The sequence below is a fragment of the Mchenga conophoros genome, linkage group LG18 (genome assembly GCF_057382185.1).
Source record: "Mchenga conophoros isolate Kocher_MC1m ecotype Shallow Benthic linkage group LG18, M_conophoros_male_GT1.1, whole genome shotgun sequence".
NCBI lineage: Eukaryota > Metazoa > Chordata > Actinopteri > Cichliformes > Cichlidae > Mchenga > Mchenga conophoros.
The window spans coordinates 7,030,279-7,054,698 of NC_140543.1; the positions used below are offsets into that span (position 1 = coordinate 7,030,279).

At 39.2% G+C, this 24,420-nt stretch overlaps 1 protein-coding gene across 1 annotated transcript in view; it reads left to right on the forward strand.

The window, feature by feature from the left end:
* The window catches only part of LOC146553114 (receptor-type tyrosine-protein phosphatase N2-like), a 220,548-nt gene that overhangs the window by 111,371 nt on the left and 84,757 nt on the right, over positions 1–24,420 (forward strand). Inside the window, exon 12 of the mRNA XM_085256023.1 lies at positions 3,556–3,620. Within this exon, the coding sequence (XP_085112149.1) occupies positions 3,556–3,620 (65 nt within the window). The remainder of the gene's footprint in view (positions 1–3,555; positions 3,621–24,420) is intronic.

The following is a 24,420-nucleotide window of genomic DNA, read 5'->3' on the forward strand; positions in this document are numbered from 1 at the left end:
TAGATGTGTCTGCCTTTGTGTGTGTGTGTGTGTGTGTGTGTGTGTGTGTGTGTGTGTGTGTGAGAGAACCCATCACCGACGCTTTCCTGCAGATGCAACTCAAATAGGTTGTGCCTCACCAATTACCAAAGGCACTTTAGACAACAACATCTTTAGTTATTTCACTGAGTCTGGTCCCAAAGTTGCCTGCTGTTTACCGTCTCTGCTTGTGTTTCATTTGAACTTAATTAATCCTTTAAAAGATTTTGTTCAAATCAGTGCATTGGCAGCACTACAACTTGCGTTCATAGAAAGTAGCAGCAGCCTCAGAAAGAAATGAAATCAACAGAACGATTGAAGGCATTTAATGGAATCAAATAAAACCGATTTTATCTGTGAAATGTAGTGAATAATGCATTTTTTTTTACATGTTTTCCCTCCTGTTCCATGCAAAGTAACACAAATAGACATTTACTTTTCTCTGAAAATCATTTGCACAAGCAACACCAATGCCAAACTGTTTTACGGTGGTACTTTCTGCAGCAATGAGAAATACACCTTCTTTCTCAGTAAACATGCAAACAGTCCTTTTAAAGTATTTTAGACAGTTCAAGAGGTTCACTTAAAATTCAGCCTTGGAAAAGTACCATGTGGCTACAGCTTTAAAGACTGAAAAGTCATGTTTCCTGCGAGGGGAAGATCAATAATTCATGCGATTCATGTGGCTTCCAAGAGCAAACTAACAGATTATCTCGTGCAACTGCTACACTGCTCTCTGAAGGCTGAGCCATTCAAGAATTCTGCCCGTTGTGGGATGTCACAACAGGCGTCTTACCTTTTTGACAAGTGATGGAAAACACCTGAGTTGGTGTTGATGAGTTTGAAGAATCCTAACAAGTTGCAACCGACGTCTGATGGAGACATCGGTTTTTAACGCTGAACTAGAAGTCTGTTCAGATGCTCCTCAGTGAGCATAAGAGCAGGTGCCACTGACAAACCAATTCAGCCACTTCAGCTTCTATTTCTCTCAGCTGCTGCTGCTCCCTGCTGACAGCACTATTAAGACATGTCGGCCCACTTGGCTATCGCAGACAAGGTGTTCATACGTCTTTGTCTGGGGCCTGCAAGTACCAGTCAGCCACAACATTAACCCTTCAGCGTCTTTTTATTACAGCGTGACAGAGCTAAACGAGTCCCCTCCATATACCACATGGAAACCAAGGCATTCACATTAAACAGAAGGAAGTGTCCACCTGTGATTGATTTTGGCTTTATACATTCAAAAGAGCTGCTCGTTTGGACTGTGGTGTTTAAGGTCAGCATCTATGGTTGCATAACATCTGGCATAAATTGACCAGTGAATGACGAATTGAAAGACTAATTATTAAAGCCACTGGTGAATTTGGACTGTGGCAGAGCTGGGGCTCTATTTGCATATCCTTCATCTGCCTGGTGTGTCAACAAAGAAGACTCGCTTTCTTTCACCTCACCGGTGTATTCAGATGCAAAGCGAAGTGAATGCAATTACGTATCCTTTCTTTTTTTTCATATCGTTTCTGTTCTGGCTTTAATATGTGCTCTGCTGAATTTTAATTGTAGACCTCCATTTGTTTCCCTTTAAGCTCATGAAAAAAGAGAGCTGTGCGCAGGGTTTAATTCTATTTGTGTGGAAATTTGTTTTAATATTTGCCTGGCGGCAGGTCGGGTTAAAAATTCATATTTCATAAAGTGAAGATATGCTACAGTAATAGCTCATTTGGACCTGCAATGGTAGAATTTATTCTTGAGCCCTGTGGAAGGTTTTCTTTTTTTGTTTTTTTTGTTTTTTTTTTTGTTTTTGGGGGGGTGGGGGCGGGGTTAATTTGGTAAATGAATGTGTCTGCGAAGAGCCTGCACGATAACCTCAGTGATTTCACCACCAACGCCATGACGACCTGTCTGGTAAAATCCACATTTCGTTGTAGACCATGCTCTTGCTTTAATTTATGGGATAGTTGCAATAAAGTAAATTCAGAAATATTGCAATGAGAAGAAACTGCAGAAAATTACCGTTACAGGCGAATGTGAGCGATACGATCTTCCTATTGGACTTTAACCAAATCTTTATAATAGGATATATTCCACTAAACAGCCACGACCACTCGCCAAGTGCGCGTTGTAATTTACAACACCTATGGTGGCTGCTTGCTACTGCATAAGCTTGTTATATTTGAGAATGTGAATGATGACATGGATTGTTTTTGTGATCTCATAAGAGGCCCTTCTTACACCAGTCCTGTTGTCAGATTTCATGGTGTGCAATCAGTGAACCTTAAAGAGCAGTCATGGGTATGGCTGAATAAATATTCCCTTTTTGTGTCTGATAATTAAAACACTTAAAAGACTGAAGAGGCAGTGCTTGACGACATCAATCTGAATACAAAAAACACTGGAGAACAGTTCCAGCTGTTCAGCTAGCCGTGTTTCACTGGTATGCATATAGCACTTTTTTACTTATATTTGGCATCACAAGCCACAACCACCCACTGATACATAACTTTACTCTATGCCTACTTTATTCTATTCTTTTTAAATGCTTTTTACTTGGCAAACATTAGGGGGTCAGTAGGGTTTCAGTGTCTCCACCAAGGACCCTTTGTTGTTACTGGACATAAAATCCAATTGAACCTTTTTGGCATATTGCAGTTCAAGTGGTCTGAGTGGGCACTAGACTCCCGTGCCTCCTCTGGCCTCTCTTTTTAGACTTTAGAAAATGTAGCTCGTGACAGTAGCATTAAGCCAATTACAGGCCTTGTCAGACTAGATCAGGTAAAGTAGTGTAGGTATTATATGAAGTCCAAAAGTCCAAAAAAGACTTGGTTTTGAAGAGGATAGAGCTAGTAAAGTTTCAGAGAGGGGGAGTGTGGTAGATGGAGGGCTACCTGACTTTTGTTCTTCTCTACACCAGAAGGATTGTTTGCGAACGCTGTTCTTACAAACTCTCTATATCTCTCTGATGTCTTTGTGCTTCATAATGCAACGATGCTTCCATAGTTTCTACAAAGGATCTTTATCAATCATGTGTAAATTAACCAAGCTGCATTTTCAAGGCATTTCTATAAATCATGTTCTGGTTTTGCTTATACGTCATGTGTTAAGGAGGAGGAAGGAGGAAGCATTGATTTTTTGTGAGCCAGTTGAGCACAGAGTTTAATAGCTTGTTTGGCAGAATTTGTAGCATTGATTAATAGTCATGACTGTACACACATGGATGCCTATTATGCATTATTGTGGACACTGAGGATTAATCACATGTTAAAGTTAATCTACACTACCTGTTTGGAGGAACAATATGCAATAGACATTGTTGTTACGTTTGAAAGTTATTGCAGTTTTGTTCCGTTGCCATTGTCACAAAAATGTTTAAAAAATGAACATTGCTTTGCTGATTTAGCATTATAAACTTTTTCATATACGATGTTTTTGCCGGGGGCTAGAAAAGTATTCATTATTATTTTCTGTAAAAACATACTGTTGGACATTTTTCAGTTCATTAATCATTGTGGGGTTTTTCTCTCTGTTCTTTCCTTACCATAGTCCAGAAGAAGGTGTCTTTAGAGAAGGAAGCCAAGGTCAGCATCCTGGAGGCTGGGATTGCCGATGTGAGTACACACTTTACTTTTAGTTTTTGATTTGAGGCTAATCAAACGTCCATGTGATTAGTGAAGCAAAATGTGACAGGAGTCTCAAACCCAAATGAAATGTATGAAGGTGCACTCATTACCTACTGCTGCTAAGTTTGAACTTCAAATTTCTCAAAATGTCTTTCCAGGCTGTAGCATGCAAACACTTTTCACCACAAAACCTTGTGCATTAGTGCAAAAAAATGCATAAAATGTATGAAAATATGAAACTCATTTATTCTAATTGGTAACTCACATTCCTCATATTTGTGTTTGATAGTAACTGTAGACACTTCTCAGAGCAGCTGAGTCATCGCAGAAACGACTTCATGAAAAACAGAATTTCATTAATCTTCCTTTACTTTCCATCTCTTTCCTCACTGACTGTCACTAATGATGCACTGCATTCTTTATAACTCCACTTGAGTAAATCAATTAAAAACAACCCACACAAACAAACAAACAAAAAAGCTATGCAGCACCAACAGTAAGGTCTAAGAGGGGTCTTGGCGCGTGATGGCTGCTTCATCTCTTCCACCTGTCTCCATCTCTCGCCTACATGGCTTTCATCTCCTAGCATTGCTATTCTCCACCATCTCTGTAGTAAATAGACTGCTGAGCATCTGCACTCCCCTATTGATTCAAGGCTTAGGCTGTACCGATGATGGCGCGCCATTCACCATGCTTATCAAAGTGGCAGGTCTGAGGGAGAAATGGTTGGAAAAGGGGGCATAGTAAGTGACTGAGGGAGAGAAAGACAGAAAGAGTTGGGAGGTTGGAAGAAGGGAGGGATGGCATGGAGAGTCTTTCAAGGTGATCGATACCTAGCTGCAAACAGCAGCCAATTATGGCCAATCGAACCTCAGTTGTAAGAGAAAGAGAGGGAGAGAAGCAAAGAAAACCCCTTTAGCTCAGCCTGCCACACAGAGGCAAAGCAAAAACTGGCGAGTCGCAACCTGCAACACAGCATCCATCATCACCCCATACAGTGTTTATTATAGTTTTATCATACTCTGTAAAATAAGAATATTAGCATACTACATCACAGATGACAGGTTAAAAATAAAAAATAGAAAAGTTAGTCTCTCAACAGTGCAGAGGAGATTATTTGTTTTCTCACAGACATGAAAACTTGACTTGAACAGGCCTGCAGGTTTGAGAGATGAATTCTCATTTTCACATTGATGCCTGTGTATATTTGGAATGGAGATAACATGAAAATTTATTGTTGCAGCAGAAGAGGTAATGGGAGAAATTGCATGCAATAAAACCAATAAAGACAAAACAGTCCAGCATTAAAATAGATCATAAATTATTGTGGGGTTGTATAACTTTACGCACCTGAATTTCTAGCGTATTAAGGTGGCAAATGAGTGAGAACTACACGGGAACGGTATGTCAACTTTAATGGAAATATAAGGATTTTAAAATGCTCTCATTAAGTTACAAGATAAAAAAAAAGTGTATTTTAGGCTGTGCCTGGATTTAGAAGATGGAAAATGTTGGAAGGACATCCCATAACTGGAAGAAAACTGAGTATACAACTGGTATTTGAATGAATCAGCTCCACAATATCTAAAATCCAAACTTCTGTTGTTACACACAAAAAATCCCTTTACTTTGAGATTTTCTTGGACACCTTGTTTAATCCAACTTAAACACGGTTTTGCTTGAGCTAAAACAGTGCTCCAAATATCTGTGCTTTAAAATCATCACATTGCTGTTCTGCAGCATTTATATCTAGTTCAACCGTCTCACAGTGAATCAGCACATCTCCTGCTGTTCGTTGTGGCTCGTTCATGATTTGCGACTACACTGAGCTACTACGTTTCAGAGGAACTGCAACAGTAGTTCTGAAATGTGTTGTCTTTCTAATTCATGACACCATTGAAGCTTCAGTAAGCGTCTTATGTATTTGTTTGACATATCCCCGAATGAAAGCTGTTATTATGCGCTGTAGTTACCATGTAAAACTACTAGTGGCTGTGGGGACAAGTACATAAAAAATGCATTGGTATCCTTTAGATGATGTGGAAGACAGCACATTGATAACCAAGAAAACCGACTTGCAAGCTTGAAATTTTAACCCATAGGAAACAGTTTTGAACAGCAAGTAAAAACACAGCAAAAAGTATACTCGAGTAAATAGGAAAAAAAAGCCTTAAACGAGACTCCAGTTAATTGACTGCCATGTGTGCCTGTCTCATCTGTCTTTTAAAGTGGACAGAGTCCTACAGCTCATTTTGGGATTGCTTAAACAGAGGAATTAAAAGCCCATATGAGATTCTAATTGAGGACTTCTTGAAACATCTGCTTTAGTACAATTTAGAAAGAAAACATCATAGAAAACAAAAACTATCCTGTGAGCTCAATGTGTTCTGATTTTTAGCAACTTATTTGACCCTTACTCGAGGGCACAATCTCTTGCATTTTTTTTAACAGTAAAAAATGCAGGAGATTGTCTTCATCTCTGTTTGACCTTCGTCCATCTCGCCGTTTGCTCACTTAAATTACAAATCATTCCATCAAAGCACTAATTTGCAAGCTCAATACCTTTGATTTGTGGACTGTGACCTAAGTCCTGCTCTTTCTTTGTCTGCATCATTGTGGCGAGCAGCTTTATGTTTGCCATTAAGAGCTCTAAAGCCTTGAAGCTGTTTGGATGAACTGAACGACATCTGAAGCGTCATAAAATTCTCATTTAAAACTTATCCTGCGAAACACTGTTGGAGGAATGTGAGTAAGTTCTTGAAAGTAAAAAGAAAACATTTTGAGGATTTTTAAAAATCTGTCACTCTTCTGTATTCAAGGTCCGGATAAACTTTGGTATCTGTTTGTTAGGGTTGCAGAAATCTTGTGGCAATGGTATTCGGAGATGCATAAATGTCTTATTTGTGGATGTCCTGTTTTAAAGTTGGACATTTTACACCTGCTTTGAACCCTGACTTGCTCTTTCAGACTTTTTGTAGCGGTGTTAAGAAAATACATGACTTCTGTGTATAAAGGTGAGATAACACTCACGACTGCAAATGGTGGATTCTTGTCAAGAGACATAACATAAGTCATCTTAATGGTTGTAGTCCCGAGTAATGCTCATCCTAAATCAGAAGGGACGAGGGTGTTGGGGCTACAAGGACGCTTTTAATTTTGAGAGATTCATTAAATAACCGCCGTGTTCTCATCCCAGGGAGTCAAATACTGCCGTTCTCTCATAGACGCTGGCGGCTCCGGAATACGCACAAGTGCCCCTTGGCATTGTTGCGGTGATTCACTGGCCACAGCAACGTTGAGCCTTGAGACATAATGGTCTTCTTTTGAAGAGCAGTGAAGATCGGAGGGATAATGTTGGACTGTCACAAGTTTGTGAGCTAGGCCGTGGTTTGCGTCCTGTTTGAGAGCTTTGCCTTTTGCTTTGTTTTCATTCGCTAATCTGTTACCCTTTTATTTGCAGCTCGGTTTAATTTAGGCACAAAAAATGCCCACAATGCAAACCCTGCAGGTTATAATATGACACTGGGCCAGTGTGGTTTCTTAAAGTGCCCCCTTTGGCCATTTCAGAATTAAATCTTGTCCCACACCATAAATGAATGGCATTAAGATTATTTTATCTTATCCGTGTGTAAATCTTAGAGGTTCTCAGCTTTAACAAAATCTCAGGTTTTGTTATTTTTGGCACTATCAGAAAGGTGATAATTCTTCTTTATGCTGATTATTGTCGCTGGAGTGGTAGGTGTGCACGCATGAGGAAGCAAAATAATAGACTCTAACCTAATAGAGAGTGCATCTTCCAATGACATTAAATTATACTTTGCCCCTGCAGTACCCTTCATTATCTCTCACTCTGACTGCCGTTAATTTACGTAGCTTCAGGATTGGAAATCATTCAATCACCAAGGCCACGGAGAACATGGCACAGATTTCTCCACACTGAGACTTGTGTCCAATTAAGTGAATGCATGTTTGTTGGGAGGGAAGAAGGTGGAAGATAAGGTTGCTGCGGCAGCAACCATTGTCCTGTAGTGGCAATATTCGCACGCTACCCCATCCAGCTCACTTTTTCACTGCAAATAAAGGCACTTCCAATCTGTTTGAAAGAGCTTTTTCACAAATAGAGGAGGGAAATCTAATGACACAAAAAAATTAAAAAATAAGAAACAATGGGAGTGGATCGCTTTTTCCATCACAATTCAATGTAACTGCTATTTAAAATACAGGGCGGGAGCAAACACTCCCTTTTACCAGAATGCCAAAAGGCCATTTGCCACAAAACGGCTGATTTAATACAACTTTGAGGAATGAGATCTTTTGCAGTTTTTAGTTGTTTTTTGCAAGAATCAGGCATTTTATGATCCCAGTATTTAAATTTTGAGCTGCATTGATGATTAAAAGTGAAAACATGTTAGCTCATTTCTGTTTTCCCTTCCACAGTGATACATAAACTTAAACACTTGCGGTTAACACGACATATAATTGTCACATTGCATTATGTTTCTGGAAACCCTGTCTGGATCCTTATTAAGGAATGTAATCATTACCTAAGTCAGAGTTTTTGAACAGCATTGCTCTGGGAGACTCTTGAGTGAGCACTTGAATGTGCAAGACAAGGGTCATGTGACAGACACTGGTTGCCAAGGTAGCGCCAGCGCTTCTGAGCTTCTGCGGTATGGCTAATTGCTTTTTTAAAAATAGCATACTTAGCAATGCTAGAAAGAAGCAGTCTGTGGATTTCTCTCTTTGTCACTTGACCCCTACACACCCTTTAACAGCCTCACGAAAGTAGTTGTTTAGTTGACTGAGCTTAATCAAATTTCAACAATAGAGGTGACAGACTGGGAACAAATGCTTATTCCAGCTGTTTTTCGAAAACACATAACGACTTTTTGTCAACTGAACTGCCTATTTGATAACCTTACATGAAGTGTACTAGTATGAGGCAGGAAAGAGTTAGATAAAAATTAATTGCCTAATAGTGTTGAATGGATGCCACCTTCCTTTTTACAGACATTTGTGTATTACCTTTATTTAAACAAGGCAAGCAAAGAAGAGCAAGCTCTTGTTTTCACATATATATCAGTTAGACAAATCAGGTTTGAAATATTTTATTACAGTGGCAGAATAAAACAAAATTTGACATCTAGGCTCAAAGCTCTTCATTAAATACAAGTGTTAGTCAACCTTTTGATGTAACATTTGTAAAAAGGCTTAGTCCAGTTTGCACTATGCATTATTATAATTACATAGAGGTGGAATGTAATTTCCTTATAATCCACGTTCACAACAGAATATCTGGATTTTGGGATTCGTTCTCATCCCTGAGATGGTGATGAAAAGAATTTCTGATCCGTGTTGTTTGTTGTCTTGCTCTATACCAGTGAGTCACAACAAGCAGCTTTCATAATGATTTCACTGAGAATACATTCCTGTCTGCGGTCTCGGTGAGCAGAGTGATAGCATCACTCGTAATGACACAGTATTGTTGTCTGCAGCCTGCCCAGGTGCCTGAATAGAGAGCTGGATTTGAATGAGAATATTCATGAAGTAAAGAGACTCACATATTGGATCAAGGTTGTCTGTTGGCTGATGCATCCCATTGCACCTGCAATTTTTATCACAAGGTAGAAAATAAATGATTAAAAATCAAACCACTGCCATGCATGTGAGCTGTGTACATATATGCACCCAGGATGGACCTGCATGTGTATGAAAATACACCGGAGTTCTTATATTTCTATCTGTGTGTGTGTGTTTTGGGCATGCACTCATGCATCCATCTGCATCGCCTGCCATAGATATTCAAATAGCTCCATGTGAAAAATTGAATCAAGAGGCTGTTGAAGTGCTGGCTCTTCTTTTTCTCTGCGGCCGTGACGCGGCGCGTCTTTGATATGGTAATGACAGCTCGCCACACGAGCCCTGAGGGCCAGATGCATGCTGAGATGTAACCCAGGTGTCTGTCAGATTGTGTGGCCTACCTGGTTACAGGAGACAGTTTGCTTACTAAAGAAAAGGGCAGATTTGTTGCTTCGACTACAGAAAAGTAATATTTTAAAGATTTTTCAAGATTTATTCTTTCTTTTTTATAAAAGAATATATTTCTGGAATATTTTGTCGTAAACTACTCCTGCTCGCATTAAATAATATAGAACACATATTTATGCTTATTCTTTAATTAATTTAATTTAGAGAATTTTTGTCACCTTGTTAACGGTGTGAGCTTTCTGAGTGTTTTCTGGTTTAAGCTGTGGCTGTAATTGCCAAGATTCTGCACCAGAAAAAGATATTGTACAAGGTCCCACTGTGATTGCAGCTACACAAAAACTTCTCTTCTTAAATATCACATCTTTCCAGTCTCTTATTAAGTATTGTGGCACTGCTGTAGTGAGCTTGAATGGACATTTACAACACGACGGAAACAGCTATTTAGACGGCTTGAAGTTGCACATTAATTTGTCTGATATGCACACAGTTGAAGCTAGCTGTTACTGGAATTACACTGTCTGACACGCACGGCATTTACAAGCTAAAGTTTATCAGACTGACTCCACGATGTTAAAATCATGTGTTTCCTGCTGCATGTGAAATGTGGCAGGTGTAACTGAAAAGGTCAAAAAAGCTGCTTTTTCCCTCTTTGGACAGCCTCAGCCTTTTCTTTTTGCTAATTTTGGTAATGGCTAATTGTATCATTCAAATTAGACACAACTGAAATAGAAATAAGCTGCCAAAATACAGTGATCAATGCTATATAACTATATAACTCCATCTATTATTAAACTAGTCTAGACCAATAGTCCCAGAAGATATAACCTCATAGCACTTGTAGGAAAGTGAAATCTAATTTAAAAAAAAAAAAGCATTACTTTGATAACCTGTTGCTTCATTAGTGTGCATATGATATGATATGAGTTTCTACATTATGTTTTTTGGGGTTTTTTTTTATTTTCTTCCAAATCTTAGTAGATTCCTTTGTAAACTCTCTACAGCTATGGCCCTACTGGTTTTATTTGACATCAATATCATGTATAATTTTGATGCAGAAAAAGTTGAGCATTCTCCTTTTAAGCATTCTGTGTTTTCTTCACTGCCCGAGCGTGTCGCTGCAGCTTAGCATTTCCATGTTTAGCCAGCCCCGTCTCACACCTCGTCTGGATTCTGCTCTGCACGTACTGCGTGCGTCGTTCAGACTGCGAGCTACACTTCAGCAGACCGGCAGTCTGCTTACAGGTCGCTGGCGGACACCCGCTGGGCTTTCTGGCAAACAGCATGGCACAACAGACAGCTGGCATACAATGTTCACGCCCCCCTTCCTATTTTCCCCAGGTGCTAAATGGGCTGTTAGGTACAGCTGAGGTCATCCACAAAAAGTGGTATATGAAAATAAAAGCCCAGAATTTCAATGCACCTCGACGGTCTGGATCTTTCTCTTGGGCAAAAATGCATGCCCAAGAGGCTGCGCTCAAGCAAACAAGGCGGGTAATGACACTAGCATCAAGCATGGTATTATGCACCTGTGGGCTCAGTCTAATGTCCTTAATAGTGGGCTGTAATTTGGACTGGACACACTGCATCACTGTTGTCTATACACATCATTGAGCAAATGATCTGATACTGTGAAATGGCCCTTCTCATTAACTACGTCTCCTGCCCGATTAGCCAGCAGTATCTAGGCATGATTATTGGTAACTGGTGTTGTTGTCAAGTCACTCGTTAACATAAACAATTCAGTGTCTGCAAATGCAGAGGAAGATCAGAATGTCTCTGTGCTTATTTTTAATGCAACTATATACAACAATCAAACTTTAACAACAATCATATAAACAGTTCATTAGCTTAAATGCAATGTTGTGTATGGTGCATCAAAAAGTATTGTGCTAGAGTACTTTTTTGTTGGAATGAGTAACATAACACATTGTTTGTGCAATTCTCACAAGCTGATAGTGGCTGATAAGTAAGCTGATGCCTGACAGCTGCTAAGAAATTCTACAATATACTTGAAAGATGAGCCTGCGTGCTAAGCACAGCTCTAAAAATGAGCCAACATGATTGTGCGTCAGTCCTTCGCAGGGCCTTTGCACAGCTTTGCAGAATGTCTACATGCTGTAGCCGTTCAATGTCACCAGTTGTCACAAACAACCAGTGCGCAGCCTACTCTTCCTTTAGTGTTGTTACTCTTTCAATCAACCAAAGAAACCAAAGATGTTCTCCCTCTACATGGGGAACTTCGCTGTCACTCCCTCCCTGTTCTGATCCTATTTTCAACCAATCAGCATTCGACCCACTCACAGCATCTTCCATGTTGAGCTCCACTCCTTCTGTACATAGATTGCATACCCATTATTTTCTTTTTACGTAGCCAAACCAAGTAGACACAATTACAGTATCGTGAATCTAGAGAGGGCCGAACAAGGAGAATGGAGCTCATGCTACAAAACACCAACATGTGGCTCTTAGTCCTGCATGCTTTACATCCCCTGGACATAACAGCAAACATGCAGAAGCTAATTTTAAAGGAGTGATAACATAAAAGTAATACAGTATTTGGAATATACAGTATAGTCAATATAACAGATTACTTCAATTACTTCAAACAGATTACTTTGGTTGCTAACAGATTGTTCTAGTTGTAGTAGTAAGAAAGTAATTTTTAACAAATGTAATCTGCAAAGCCTCAATTCAACAGAAATACTTTCAGTGTTGGCATGAAATATGTAGTCATTTACTTACTAACCACTTTATATTAACACAAGTATCTCTAATATTGAACTCCAAAGCATCTTCTCCCATGTGTAATATCAACTATGTTTTACACACAAAGGAATTGAAAATGAGATGCTCCACGTTTAACTTGAAGTCACAGAGTTCACACAGATGCTGACCAAACAAGGCAAAACCCCGTCTCTGGTTGGAAAGGATTAAAGCAAAGAAAATTTAACTGTTCAACTTGTGTTCAGTCTCCCAGCCTGAAACTTTTCATCCCCATATACACACCCAGTGTACTTCATGCTGCAAAGCCAAATTCAGTTGAGACTAACTGTATTTTTTAATTTAAGTGCAGATCCAAAGATGCCTTATCTGAGTGATGTCACTCTAAATTCACCATCTAAATATCATAATGATGGACAGTCAGAGAGTTCAGGCCAATGAGATCCCATAAAAACGTTTTGCAGAGATAAACACATTATTATTGAAAATGTATGGTAACCTATGAGCCTGTCCTATACTTTGCATTCTACAAATGTGGTCCTGACATCAGGTTTGGTTTTGGTCAATCAGCTTTCAATCTCTCACCCTGCTTCGCAGTCATAGCACTTTTAATTAGATCCAGCATGGCAGAAATTCACATGACGTGGAACTGGATGACATTAGGGGCTCTCTAACCCAACTTGATTTAGAAGAATATGATTTTCTCAAAACTAATGATATGGATTCAAATGTTAAAGGTGCACTGGTGATTCTGCAGTGGTGGAAGATCAAACTTATTTTATCCATGCTCCACCTCTCCACCAGCCTCTTTTTAGTGCGGTTCTAATGACAAACAACGCAGACAACATAACGTTGTTGGATGTAAGGCAGTTTACAACATGCAAACCTTGGAATGCATAAAAAAGACGAGAACTATGGTTGTTCTTTTAGACACTGAGTCTTGACTTCAAATGAAATAGTTTAGCAGCAGAGAGTTGTTAAGTCTAGCTGCAGCTGTTTGCTGAAGCTCTTGTAAGCTCATGGAGACATGGGCAAACATCATATACCTTCACTTATCCAACCCCGGAGCTACTGGTGGGGAAATTAAAGGAGGGAATTGGATTTGGATTGAAGTAAAAAACAACAACAAAATAAACAATTACTGCTAACAGAATAATAACATGCATGTGTTTACTAGCAAAGAAAGAACTGCAGAAGAAGATAGAAAATGCACATATGCAATGCTACAGAAGTGTCTCTGTAATCTTGTTGGTTGTTTATGTGTTGACGTGGTGCTCTTCTTCCTCTGAACATCTGCCTTCCCCAAATCCCTTGTTCTGCCGGTAGCAACAGCGGCACCACACACTGCGTAGCATCTGCTGCTAAAGGTTTCTGTTAGCTGGGAGGGTGGTTGCTCGTCTGCAGAGTGTACCGGACACTGACAGGCAGGCTCACAGACAGCAGGCACAGTGCTCCCCAGGTGGGCACAGAGAGGTCTGTCAGGACCCGGAGGCTCAACCGTAATTACCCCCACCCACCACAACAACCATTACAAGCTCCCTTGAATATCTTCCTCCCTCCATGGGGTTAGCAGAATGCATCAGAGGCCTGTCTGATGTATGCTGCAGTCCTACAGCTGACAGAGCTAATGTGTGATGGTGGACTGATCTGTTTATACAGCTGTGGAGTGGGTGTGTGTGCAGGCGGTGTGCACAGTGCTGGCTCTGGGAATGCAGAGTGAATCTATATGTACATAATTGCATGCAAATCACAATGCAAACCTGCAGAAGAATATACAATCTCTGTTTGCAAAGAGAGCTCAGTGTCATTAGGCGTTTCCAGACACTAAAATGTGAAGACTTGCTCCTTTTCTGTATTCATGATTCTGTATTTCAGACACTCGACTGTTTATTACACAATCATGCAATTTAAGGAGCATCAATCAGTGTTTGTTAAGCTTGTGATAGCCATTTTTTAAACATTTTGTTCCACATCAATTACCAAAATAAAAGGATATTAAAATTATACATTCTAAAATCAGTAAATAACATGATTATATATTTTTAAGTCTTTGATTATTTGGCATTAAGGACAGGAGAGTATCCTCTTTGGTTTGTGGATGTGTTTGTGACATAGCATCTGCAGCATCATCCAGTAATCCACTAGTCCACAGGAAGTAATGTGAACAAAGTGTCAGTGTAGCATCACAAGCTGCCACACCGTTACCAGAAATGTGATGTCAAAATACAAAAACAGAAAATTTTAAATGTTTTTAAATTAATTCAAATTAATTATGTTTCTGCATCGTAGTCAGTTGTGGAAGCCAAATATCTGTGTGAGGCTAAACTAACCTGAACAATTTTATTTGCTCATTCAGCTTAGTTGATTGTCACTGGAATAATGTTTGTTAAGATAATTGTATTTCTCACCTCTCCAGTTTATACTATAATTAACCAGGATGCCATCAGTCAGCTATGTCATAATTAAAACTGGCAGCTAAATGCTTGGAAAGAGCCAATCACTGTTTAATTTCTATGTTCTAACTTTTTTGTGTTGCAGTCTTTTTCAATTTAGTAAACACAAAATTTGTGAATATCTGGACATTCACAAATTAAGCGATTACAAAATTACATTAAAATATCAGCTCATTCTTCCTACCCATGAGACACAATTTGACATCAATTCCTTGATTAGTGATTGAAGGGAAAAATGAACTTATTTTAGCTCCTAACGTTATCAAACCTGTACAAAAGTTCAACTAAAGGGATGAACTATTGTGTACATATATAATGTATTTCAGTTGTAAGGCTTTGTCCTTCGAGGCTGACCATCTGTTCCTATAGATGCTACTCATATGTGCGTACATGCTTGTCAGGCAAGTTCACTGAACACTCACAAAGGTGCATATTCTCATTGAGAGGCACAGTCTTTGTTGAGGTGGAACATGTGAAGGTGAACGTCAGACAGTGGGAGACATTCCTTCACCTTTTACAATGGTTCATTCAAACTGTGCCGGCTGCTAAACTGAAAATCCAATTTTTTCATGGAAAATAATATATCATTGACATTCTATTCAAGTCTTTGTGGCACCTTATAAATACACACATTTTATTTTTCCTTACTGTCATCCTTCAATCAAACTTCATGGACCTTGCTACTCCTCCAAAAGTTTTCACAAATCCCTTATTTAGACAGACGTGCTGGATGAGTTAATATTTAATACAATTTTACACGTAGATTTTAGGTATTTAGCAGCTGGCACACGTGGCATGGTGAGATGTGACTGTTTGTTTTGTTTTTTTATTAAATTTATGTTTTAACAGTTAAGCTGATGCTCCAATCAAATTGAAAGCACCAGTAGAAAAGAAATCTATATGTCATCATGGGTCACATGCCTGCAGTACTGGAAGTGATTTAAACTTAAGCAAAGCCTGCTGGGATCCACCTGGATGCAAAGGTCACTGACGATATCATACTGTTTGCCTTGTCTGCTTTGCCATTCGTCAGTGAATGATGGTGAAGCTTTTGTTGTCAGCAGCAGGTATACAAGCAGTTTAGTGTTTCACAGAAACATAAAACTAGTCGTACTGTATCTATGGAAACATTTTGAGGAGCAGTTGAAATTGAAGTGTGGCTGTAAAATTGGTAATTTCTGTTTTCTTAGCATTGTAATATAATTGTCATAGTGCAGTCCATTCAAATCTACAATAAAAAAAAAAAAAAAACATGTATTAAGGTGGAAAATGAAAAATATCAATGACAAGAATCGACAACATTATCCAAACTCAAGCTACTGTTCTCACTGTTCCTTTGAATAGTATCAAAAGGATTTAGGTCTTTTTTTTTTATCGATCAGTTGATTCATAAACTCTCCATGGCTTTTTCTAATGTCATCAATACATAGAAGTAATAAGTTACGTCTTCCCAATTCAAGGTTAACTTTTTTAAAACCAAAGCTTCCTACTGGAGAAACTGTATTTAAGTTCATAATATAATTTGTAAGTTCAAAAATAAGCTTAAATGTACTTGTAATTTCCTGCCCCAAGTGGAGGAGTTTAAGTATCTCTGGGTCTTGTTCGTGAGTGATGGGAGAAGGGAGCAGATTGGTGCTGTGGCCGCAGTGATGCGCACCCTGCAACGGTCCGTCTTGTTGAAGAGAGAGCTGAGCATAAAAGCGAAGCTGTCAATTTACCGGTCGATCTACGTCCCTACCCAGCCACCCTTCCTCCGAAAGGTGGCTGGCCTCTCCCTTCAGCCATCCGGGAGGGGCTCAGGGTAGAGCCGCTGCTCCTCCACATCGAAAGGAGCCAGCTGAGGTGGTTCGGGCATACACCTCCTGGGTGCTTCCTAGGTGAGGTGTTCTGGGCATGTTCCACCTGGAGGAGGCCCCGGGGAAGACCCAGGACGCACTGGAGAGATTATATCTTTTGGCTGGCCTGGGAACGCCTTGGTGTTCCCCCGAATAAGCTAGAGGAGGTGGCTGGGGAGAGGGAGGTCTGGGCTTCTCTGCTTAGGCTGCTGCCCTCGCGACCCGGCCCCGGATAAAGCGGAGGAAGATGGATGGATGGATGGTGTTTGTAATTTGAAAGTTGAATGTGAACTCTTTGATGCATGGCACATTTAAACTGCTACTGAAACGAACATGCTCCTCATCCTGCTTTCCTGTATGAAAAGTGCTTCTGATATGCTTGTGTGTGTATTTTAGTTTTGATTAGTGATCAGCAATGCCACATTGATTGATAGGATAACTGTGCAGATTTCCCCTCATGTTTTTGTTGGCTCACATTCACAGTCGCAGCAGCAAACCTGACTTCTCACCAGTTGGTTGTTCTGTCTGCATATAATGGGCTACTTAATTCATATTACTGTTGTTTGTCGTATTCCAGTTGGCTAATGTAGCTGTTCTCAGTCACAGCATGAGCAGTGTGGTGAGCAATTAGCACAAATTAATTCTCAGTTTATCATATCACTGTTGGCTCTTGTTTGTCTGTGCTGATCACAAACAGTAGGAAATGAATTTCTATGCTGATGATGACTGAGTATAATGCATCCTGCTGCGTCTAATTTCAGCCACTATTAAAAGTATTATAAAGTAAAACAGGTTAAGCCATAATAGAAGGACAAAGCTACACAGCCAATAACAATGCATGCAAACTGTGTATTGGCATCGGTGATATTTGTCTTCCTTATGTTTTTGTGCATGGAAGAAATGCATGAAATGACTCCAAAGATCCTACAGAAAAAAGAGCAAGTTAACTAAAGATTGAGTGGGACAGTGATAGTTGAAAAGTAGGAAAAGATGTACTTTCTAATTCTCACAGTTAGCAAACTTAGCAGCCACACAGTTAACTTCAGTATATACTTTGAATCCAATATACAGTACAGTCACAGACCACTTTATTAGGTACAACTTGTTAGGACTGGGTGGAAATTTAACAGAGCACTAGAATCATTCCTTAGTTTTTGGTCATTTGACATCAATGTCCTTTTCAAGAAACTAGACTGAGACAATCTTTATACTGCTGTAAGCACCCATCAAAGATGCACTGTGCAGATGTGAAGGTACACTGTGTAATAAAGGGATGAAAATTGGTCAGCAACAACAGTCAGGTAAGCTGTGGCATTTAAACTTTTCAGTAATGTGCATTAACTAACAGATGAAATTACATGCTCCTCCAAAATGACTAACATGGAATAAGGTCAGTCATATTATAATTATTATACATGCATGTGATGCATACAATTATGTTATAACATGCAAAAATTATTTGAGAGGTAATTGCATCCAATTAAGTGCTGTGACCGTTATCACTTCACTTCAGTTTTAGAAAACATTGTCAAATACGTTTCTGTGGGTTGGAAATGTTTCATTTTAATGGCACTTTACCCCTGACTGTCTTCTGTGTCTTAAATCTTACATCTTACACATCTTACAATGTTTTAAAGAGTACTATAAGATGTGTCATAAATTTAAGCCAGCATCCTTCGTTCACATAAAGTGAACACTCTGCTAACATCTGTGTAGTCAGTACAGTCCAAACTTGAAGCCTGTGGCAGTTCCTCAGATGCCACCTTATGGTTTCTCCAAAGGTGAGTTTATCTAAAAGCAGAAGCAACCAAGTTTAAAGGAAAAACATTTATTATCTTACAACACCTTGGTACAGACCGTTCTTCTCATCGAAATATGTTCACTCCTGCTTAAAAAAATGTTGATGACAGTGATAACACTAAAGCTGATTTTCATAGCCGCTCTGCCCATTATACAGTCTATATACAGTCTATATTTTGGACACACCTGTGTTCTTTGGCCCAACTACATAGTTCAGTTTGTGGTGGTTGTAAACAGTTGCTCCTAGTCAGCCTACAAGTGAAGACATCAAAGCATGCAAAGCATTAAAACCGCAGTTTTAAAGTCCATGTTTTTATGCTTTAGTTTTCAGAGAGCCCAGTGCGAGTCATAACCTGAGCTAAAGTGGGTGAAAATTTCAGCTGAAAAAAAAAGAAAAGAAAGGTATTCTTTATCATCTGTGTAATATTACTTTTCTTTATTAGAGAGTTCAAAGCGCAGAAGCAGAAAAGCATCAAAGATTTTGTTTACATAGTATTTTTGACCCACTCAGCCATCATGCAAGCTCATAATGGTGGAGTTTTTAAAAGGAAAGTTTGATGTACCTGCACTAGTTGCACTTCAACTACCTCGGCTGCTGTTCCCAAGCAGTTTTGCTCCTTTAAAAGTGCTCTCCAGGCAAACAACCTAGTGCACAAATAATGTTTTCGATCGCGCAATCTCCCATAGGTCTGACCTTGGCAGCTTTTATCAGGTGATGAATACTTTCAAAAGATTGCATTGTTTTTCAGACCAATACCACTGCTTTTTAGCCAGCCCCCGAACACTGCAATCGCCTCTACCTCAAAGCAAAACGAAATAAAAAATAATGATATTTCATGATTGCAGATTTCAGCAAATTGATCATTTCTTCCAGGTTTAGGGGGGAAAAGATATGAATGTTGATGGAATTTTATCTGTTATCTTACAAAGGACATCTGAGGGACTTCCCCCTTTGAAATCGCGGGCCCTGACTGAGTTTGCTGTCCCTTTGTAGATGCACGGATATTTCTGAGGAAAGAATTAGATTGTCTGTGTTTTGATGAAACTTAAATAGCCTAAAGTCTAACATGCACCCACCATGAAATGAGAACAATACTCTGTGTAATAGATACCTGTCTTCAAGGTGTCTGTGATGGGTTGCTGATTGTTGTTCAACTGAAAATTCTCAGGTTGAAGATGTTTGCTTTTTATTTCAGATAATAGCACAATAAAATTCTAATAAATAACATTTAACATTTGTATATGTAGCTTGTTTACTGCAATTGCAGTGTTTACAGTATTCCGTGATGCCATGTGGTGTTAAGAAGCACTGTTTTTGCTTAGTATAATTCTGCAGCCAACCATCTTTTCAGCTAGTTAACTGCTTATACAGTTCAGGCTCCAGCGCTGGAGCCTTTCCCAGCTGTCACTGGGCAGGATTTACCCTGGTCACGTCGCCAGTCCCTCATAAGGCCAACATAGAGACAGACAACTATTCACATTCACACTTACAGCCAATTTAGAATCACACCTAACATGTATTTTTTTGGACTGCGAGTGGGTGGCAGAGTACCCAGTGAGAACCCACACATGCATAGGAAAAAACTACAAACTCCACACAGAAAGATCCCAGCTGGTCTATACATCAACAATGAATGAATAAACGATGTGATAGCACCAAACAAACAACTGAGTATTATAGTGTTTGCTCTACTGTACAGTTTGTACAGAAGGAGACTGTTCTTCTAGTTCACTATAGGCAGAATGTAAAGTCACAACTGGTAAATCTAGCTGCTAGTACGCTGATAGAGAAATTCCTTGCAGTGCAGTGTATCTATGTTTTAAAGTATAGTTTGGACTTAATGCACAATTAATTGGAGAGGTTCAGTCGCTGCATACAAAGTCAAGGCAAAGATGCAAGTGGATGCACATATGGAGAAGATGGAGGGAGGGACTTGTGTGCACGGGCTGCAAGAGATGGAAAATGTGTTGATTTCCTGAAACTTTGATTCATAAAAAACAGAAGCAATCTTTTCCTATTTCCTAATACATTGGTAAATCTATGCAAATATAGTGAAATGTGTCATCCACTCAGCAACTTACTGAAAACAGTCAAGGTCATTGCATTGCTTTCAGCACTTACTAGAGACAGTGTTTCTTAGTGGAGACGGTAAAAAAGTAGTTTTAAAGAAAATAACAGAAAAGGTTATTTATTTTTGTAAAGCTTTGCCATTAAACTCTGAAGTCTTTTATATATGAAACATACACAGGCTGCAAAAAACCTGCAAAGAAGTCGCCCAAGGTCATATTCCACATTAAGGCCATAAGTTATGTTAAATATACATAAAATAAAACATGAATGTCTGTTATTTGAAGCACCAATAACATGTTTAAATTCCTGTTTTGTCATTTTTGGCTCTAACTTAATATCAATAATATTAATATTAAAACTAGTAAAGTCTGTCGTCACAATGTGACTGTGAGTGCAGGGTCAAGGGACCAGTTACCTTGACTATTAATAATATAGCAAAAAGTAATGAGTTGATGTACTTCTCAGAATCCATTCATAAGGTGACTGAAGGTCAGAGAAAAAACTTAAATTTGCTACAGATTCCCTTCAACCTGCAACCTGTTGAACTTTAACCTGAATTTAACCCTAAACTCATAACGTGTCTTCAATTTAACATTCAGTGGTTTAACATATATGTACAGGGTGGCTGTAGTTCAGGAGGCAGAAGCAGGATATCTACTGATCGGAAGGTTGGTGGTTCGATACCTGTTTCCCCCTAGTCTGCATGCCAAATATCCTTGGGCAAGATATTAAGTTCCTCGCCGATGCATCCATCAGAGTATGAATGGTAGTTAGTATGTTATATAGAGCATTTTGAGTACTCAGGGAGAGTAGAAGTAGAATCAGTCCATTTACTTGCTTTTTGTCCCTGCAAGGAAGCTACGTCACTACAGTGTGACAATGTAAACAGATTCAGTTTCCACAGTATAAGTTTTATGATGAGTAATAGCTGGACAACACACACACGCATAAAAATAATCATTTTTATTTTAATTTAATCTCACTCTGTATTTTTGTTCTCTGTTTAGTAACTATGGGAGCAAACTGTTTTTGTGCCTTTCTGAGAGCCATCATTGGTGCTGGTGAATTTACCACATTGATAAATCCTTAATAGTTCATAATTTATCTGTTATAATTTAGGCCAGCGGTCCCCAACCCCCGGCCCACGGACCGGTACTGATCCGTGAGTCGTTTGTGGTTTTCAGGGTTTTTATCGTTAACTCGGTTTCCCTGGGTCTTTTTCCCGTGTTGTGTGTCTTATTTTGAAAGAAATATTTACATGTTACCATAGCGATCAGAGAGCATTAAGGGGCAGATAGGAGGATGTTACTCTCTCTAATAAAGTAGCACAATTACACAGTGAATTTGCATTTATTATTATATTTTCAAAATACCACAGTTTTTGTCTTGGTCGTATCATTTTATTTTGTTGTATTTATCTGCGACACTTTAAAGGCTGGTCCCTGAAAATATTGTCTGACATTAAACCGGTCTGTGGTGCAAAAAAGGTTGGGGACCGCAGGTTTAGGCTACGAAATCAGCAGTCTAATTCCTGTGCACCACTGCTGTCTGTCAACATGAGTCATCCAAAACTTGATGTAGACGTGTCTGAGAGTGTGATGTTTTTTTTCTTCTTTGAGTGTGAGGGTAATGAATGATTGAACAAAAATGTTTGCCATAGGAAAGGAGATTTCACTTGAGAGACAAGGCAGTTCATTGGATGAAATTGCAATAATGTATTCTTATATAACAAATGTGCTTTCAATCTTGGCCTCTCCTCAAATTGCTGCACCTGCCAAAAACAAGTTATATCAAAGTGAAGGGTGCTCATAGTTTTATACCAATCATTAGGACACTAAATTGAAGGGACAAGTTAATATTAACACTAAGGGAACTCGATTTTTATGCTAAAATGTGGGTTTATGAGCATTAAAATCCAAATAGTGCACTCTCTGTTGTTTTAATTTTTTTCTACAACAGATTTACACTTCCTTTCCCAAACCTCACCCTTTTCTGGCTGGGATCACACCACAGAGTCGGGCTGTAAATCCGCAGCACCTTGTCCAGACACTTTTCTCCCAGCGAGTGCTGGCCACCAGCACGTGCTGTCTCATTAGCGTTGGCTCGGTTTCCTCAGATTAGCCATAATTAAACTGTGAAATTGGAGCCGTTACCTTAAGTCAGGACACAGCGAGGACACCATGAGCTTGGTGACAGTGCTGGGCAGGACGCTGGGGCGGGGGGGAGGAGAAGGGCAAGCCTGGCAGTCTGGCTCTCTGCCACAGCTCCTTCCCTCTGCTTTCAAAGGAACAGAAGGCCAGTTCATGAAAAAGGGATTCCCAGTGCATAGCCAGGTCAAAGATGAGGTTTCAGCATTGTTGTTGCAAGTCTGTCAATTTTTAACATTTTAACTGCAGATTTATTTGCCATCCATACAGCTATACACATCCAAACTGTGCGGTACTTTTGGCCACGGGGCCTTTTCTGGGCCCGACTGACCTTAGAAGATCTCAGAGGACCACATATGTAGTCTTTGTTTAAAAATCCTGAATCTTTCATACATTAAGTAGTTCAACTGAAGTGCAGCCAATTTTTCACTGGCTTCTCTGAATCGATGGTCCTCACTGTTGTTATCAGAGAAACAAATTGTTGGTTTAAGGGGAGGATTCAGGGGCATTAGTATTGCAATTAGTGGATTGATTCATTTCATTTCGTTGCCACGCTTCTCATTCATCCGGCACATTTGGGGTTACAGGTGACATCATTGCTTCATGATGTAATTTCTGTGTAACAAACATGTTTCAACATCTAGAATATTTCTGTGTTGCAGAAACTACCTTTTTCTCCCACATGAGGTTTTTTTAATAGTATTCTCAGGTGTATTCTCTTTGAACACACAAATACTTTTGCCTATTTTCAACTTCCATACTTGGTTTTTGATGTGTTTTGTTGCTTCTGCACTGGCCTCCTCCTGCTCAAGTTTTGATCTCACCTACAGCTTTGCTTATTCTCTTACTTCTTAGTGTAGGTTATTTTTTGGGAAAATGTGTACAGGATGTATGTAAAAGTAAAGCTATTTAAGGATATAGTGTAGAGAACAGAGTTTTGAATAGTCTAATCTTAACAAATGACAGTTTATTGATAGTTAGCTCACATATACAGTAAACTAGATGATTTGGAATCTTCTTCCTGCTTCGCTTTCACATCCAAACGAAACCATTTTTCTCTGTTGATAACCATGAAGGAGCTTTACTGAACCATGTGGGACACAAAGATTATAACTTCTGTTATGATCTATTACTTTTAAGCAGACATCTAAGCTGGATGTAATATTCATGTCAGATACACTGGATCGCACACTAAAGCCTTACATACCATAATTAATATAGGAATATATTTTTATAATTACTGTCTTCAGTTGTAATTATCTCATGACATTTATCATAACACTCTATGATAACCACTGGAAATAAACTGAAAATTTACACATAACTGAAATTTGGTAAATAGAAAATAACAATTACATTCTGATGACATGTTGTATACAGTGGTCCCTCGCTATAACGTGGTTCATCTTTCGTGGCCTCGCTGTTTCGTGGATTTTTTTTGTGCAATTTTGCATGTTTTTTTTTTTCTTTTTTACAGCGCGTTGTGTTCTGCGTCCTGATTGGCTGTAGAACATTGTCAATCAATCTCCCCCGTGCCGTGTCTCCTGTACAGTACGGAATGCGTTCAGCTTGTCAAGTCTACATCGATCGCTAGCAGACTGACTCTTAAGAGCTGTACTGTATCTTTGTAAGTTTTCTCCAACAAACACAACAATGTCGACGAAACGTTTTGCACCGTCAAAGGGACCTGCGGGTGCCTTTGGTTTCATTCTATACTGGACTTGTTTTTCTACGAAGGTTTGAACTTGAGTGTTTAAACAAGAGAGAAAAGTG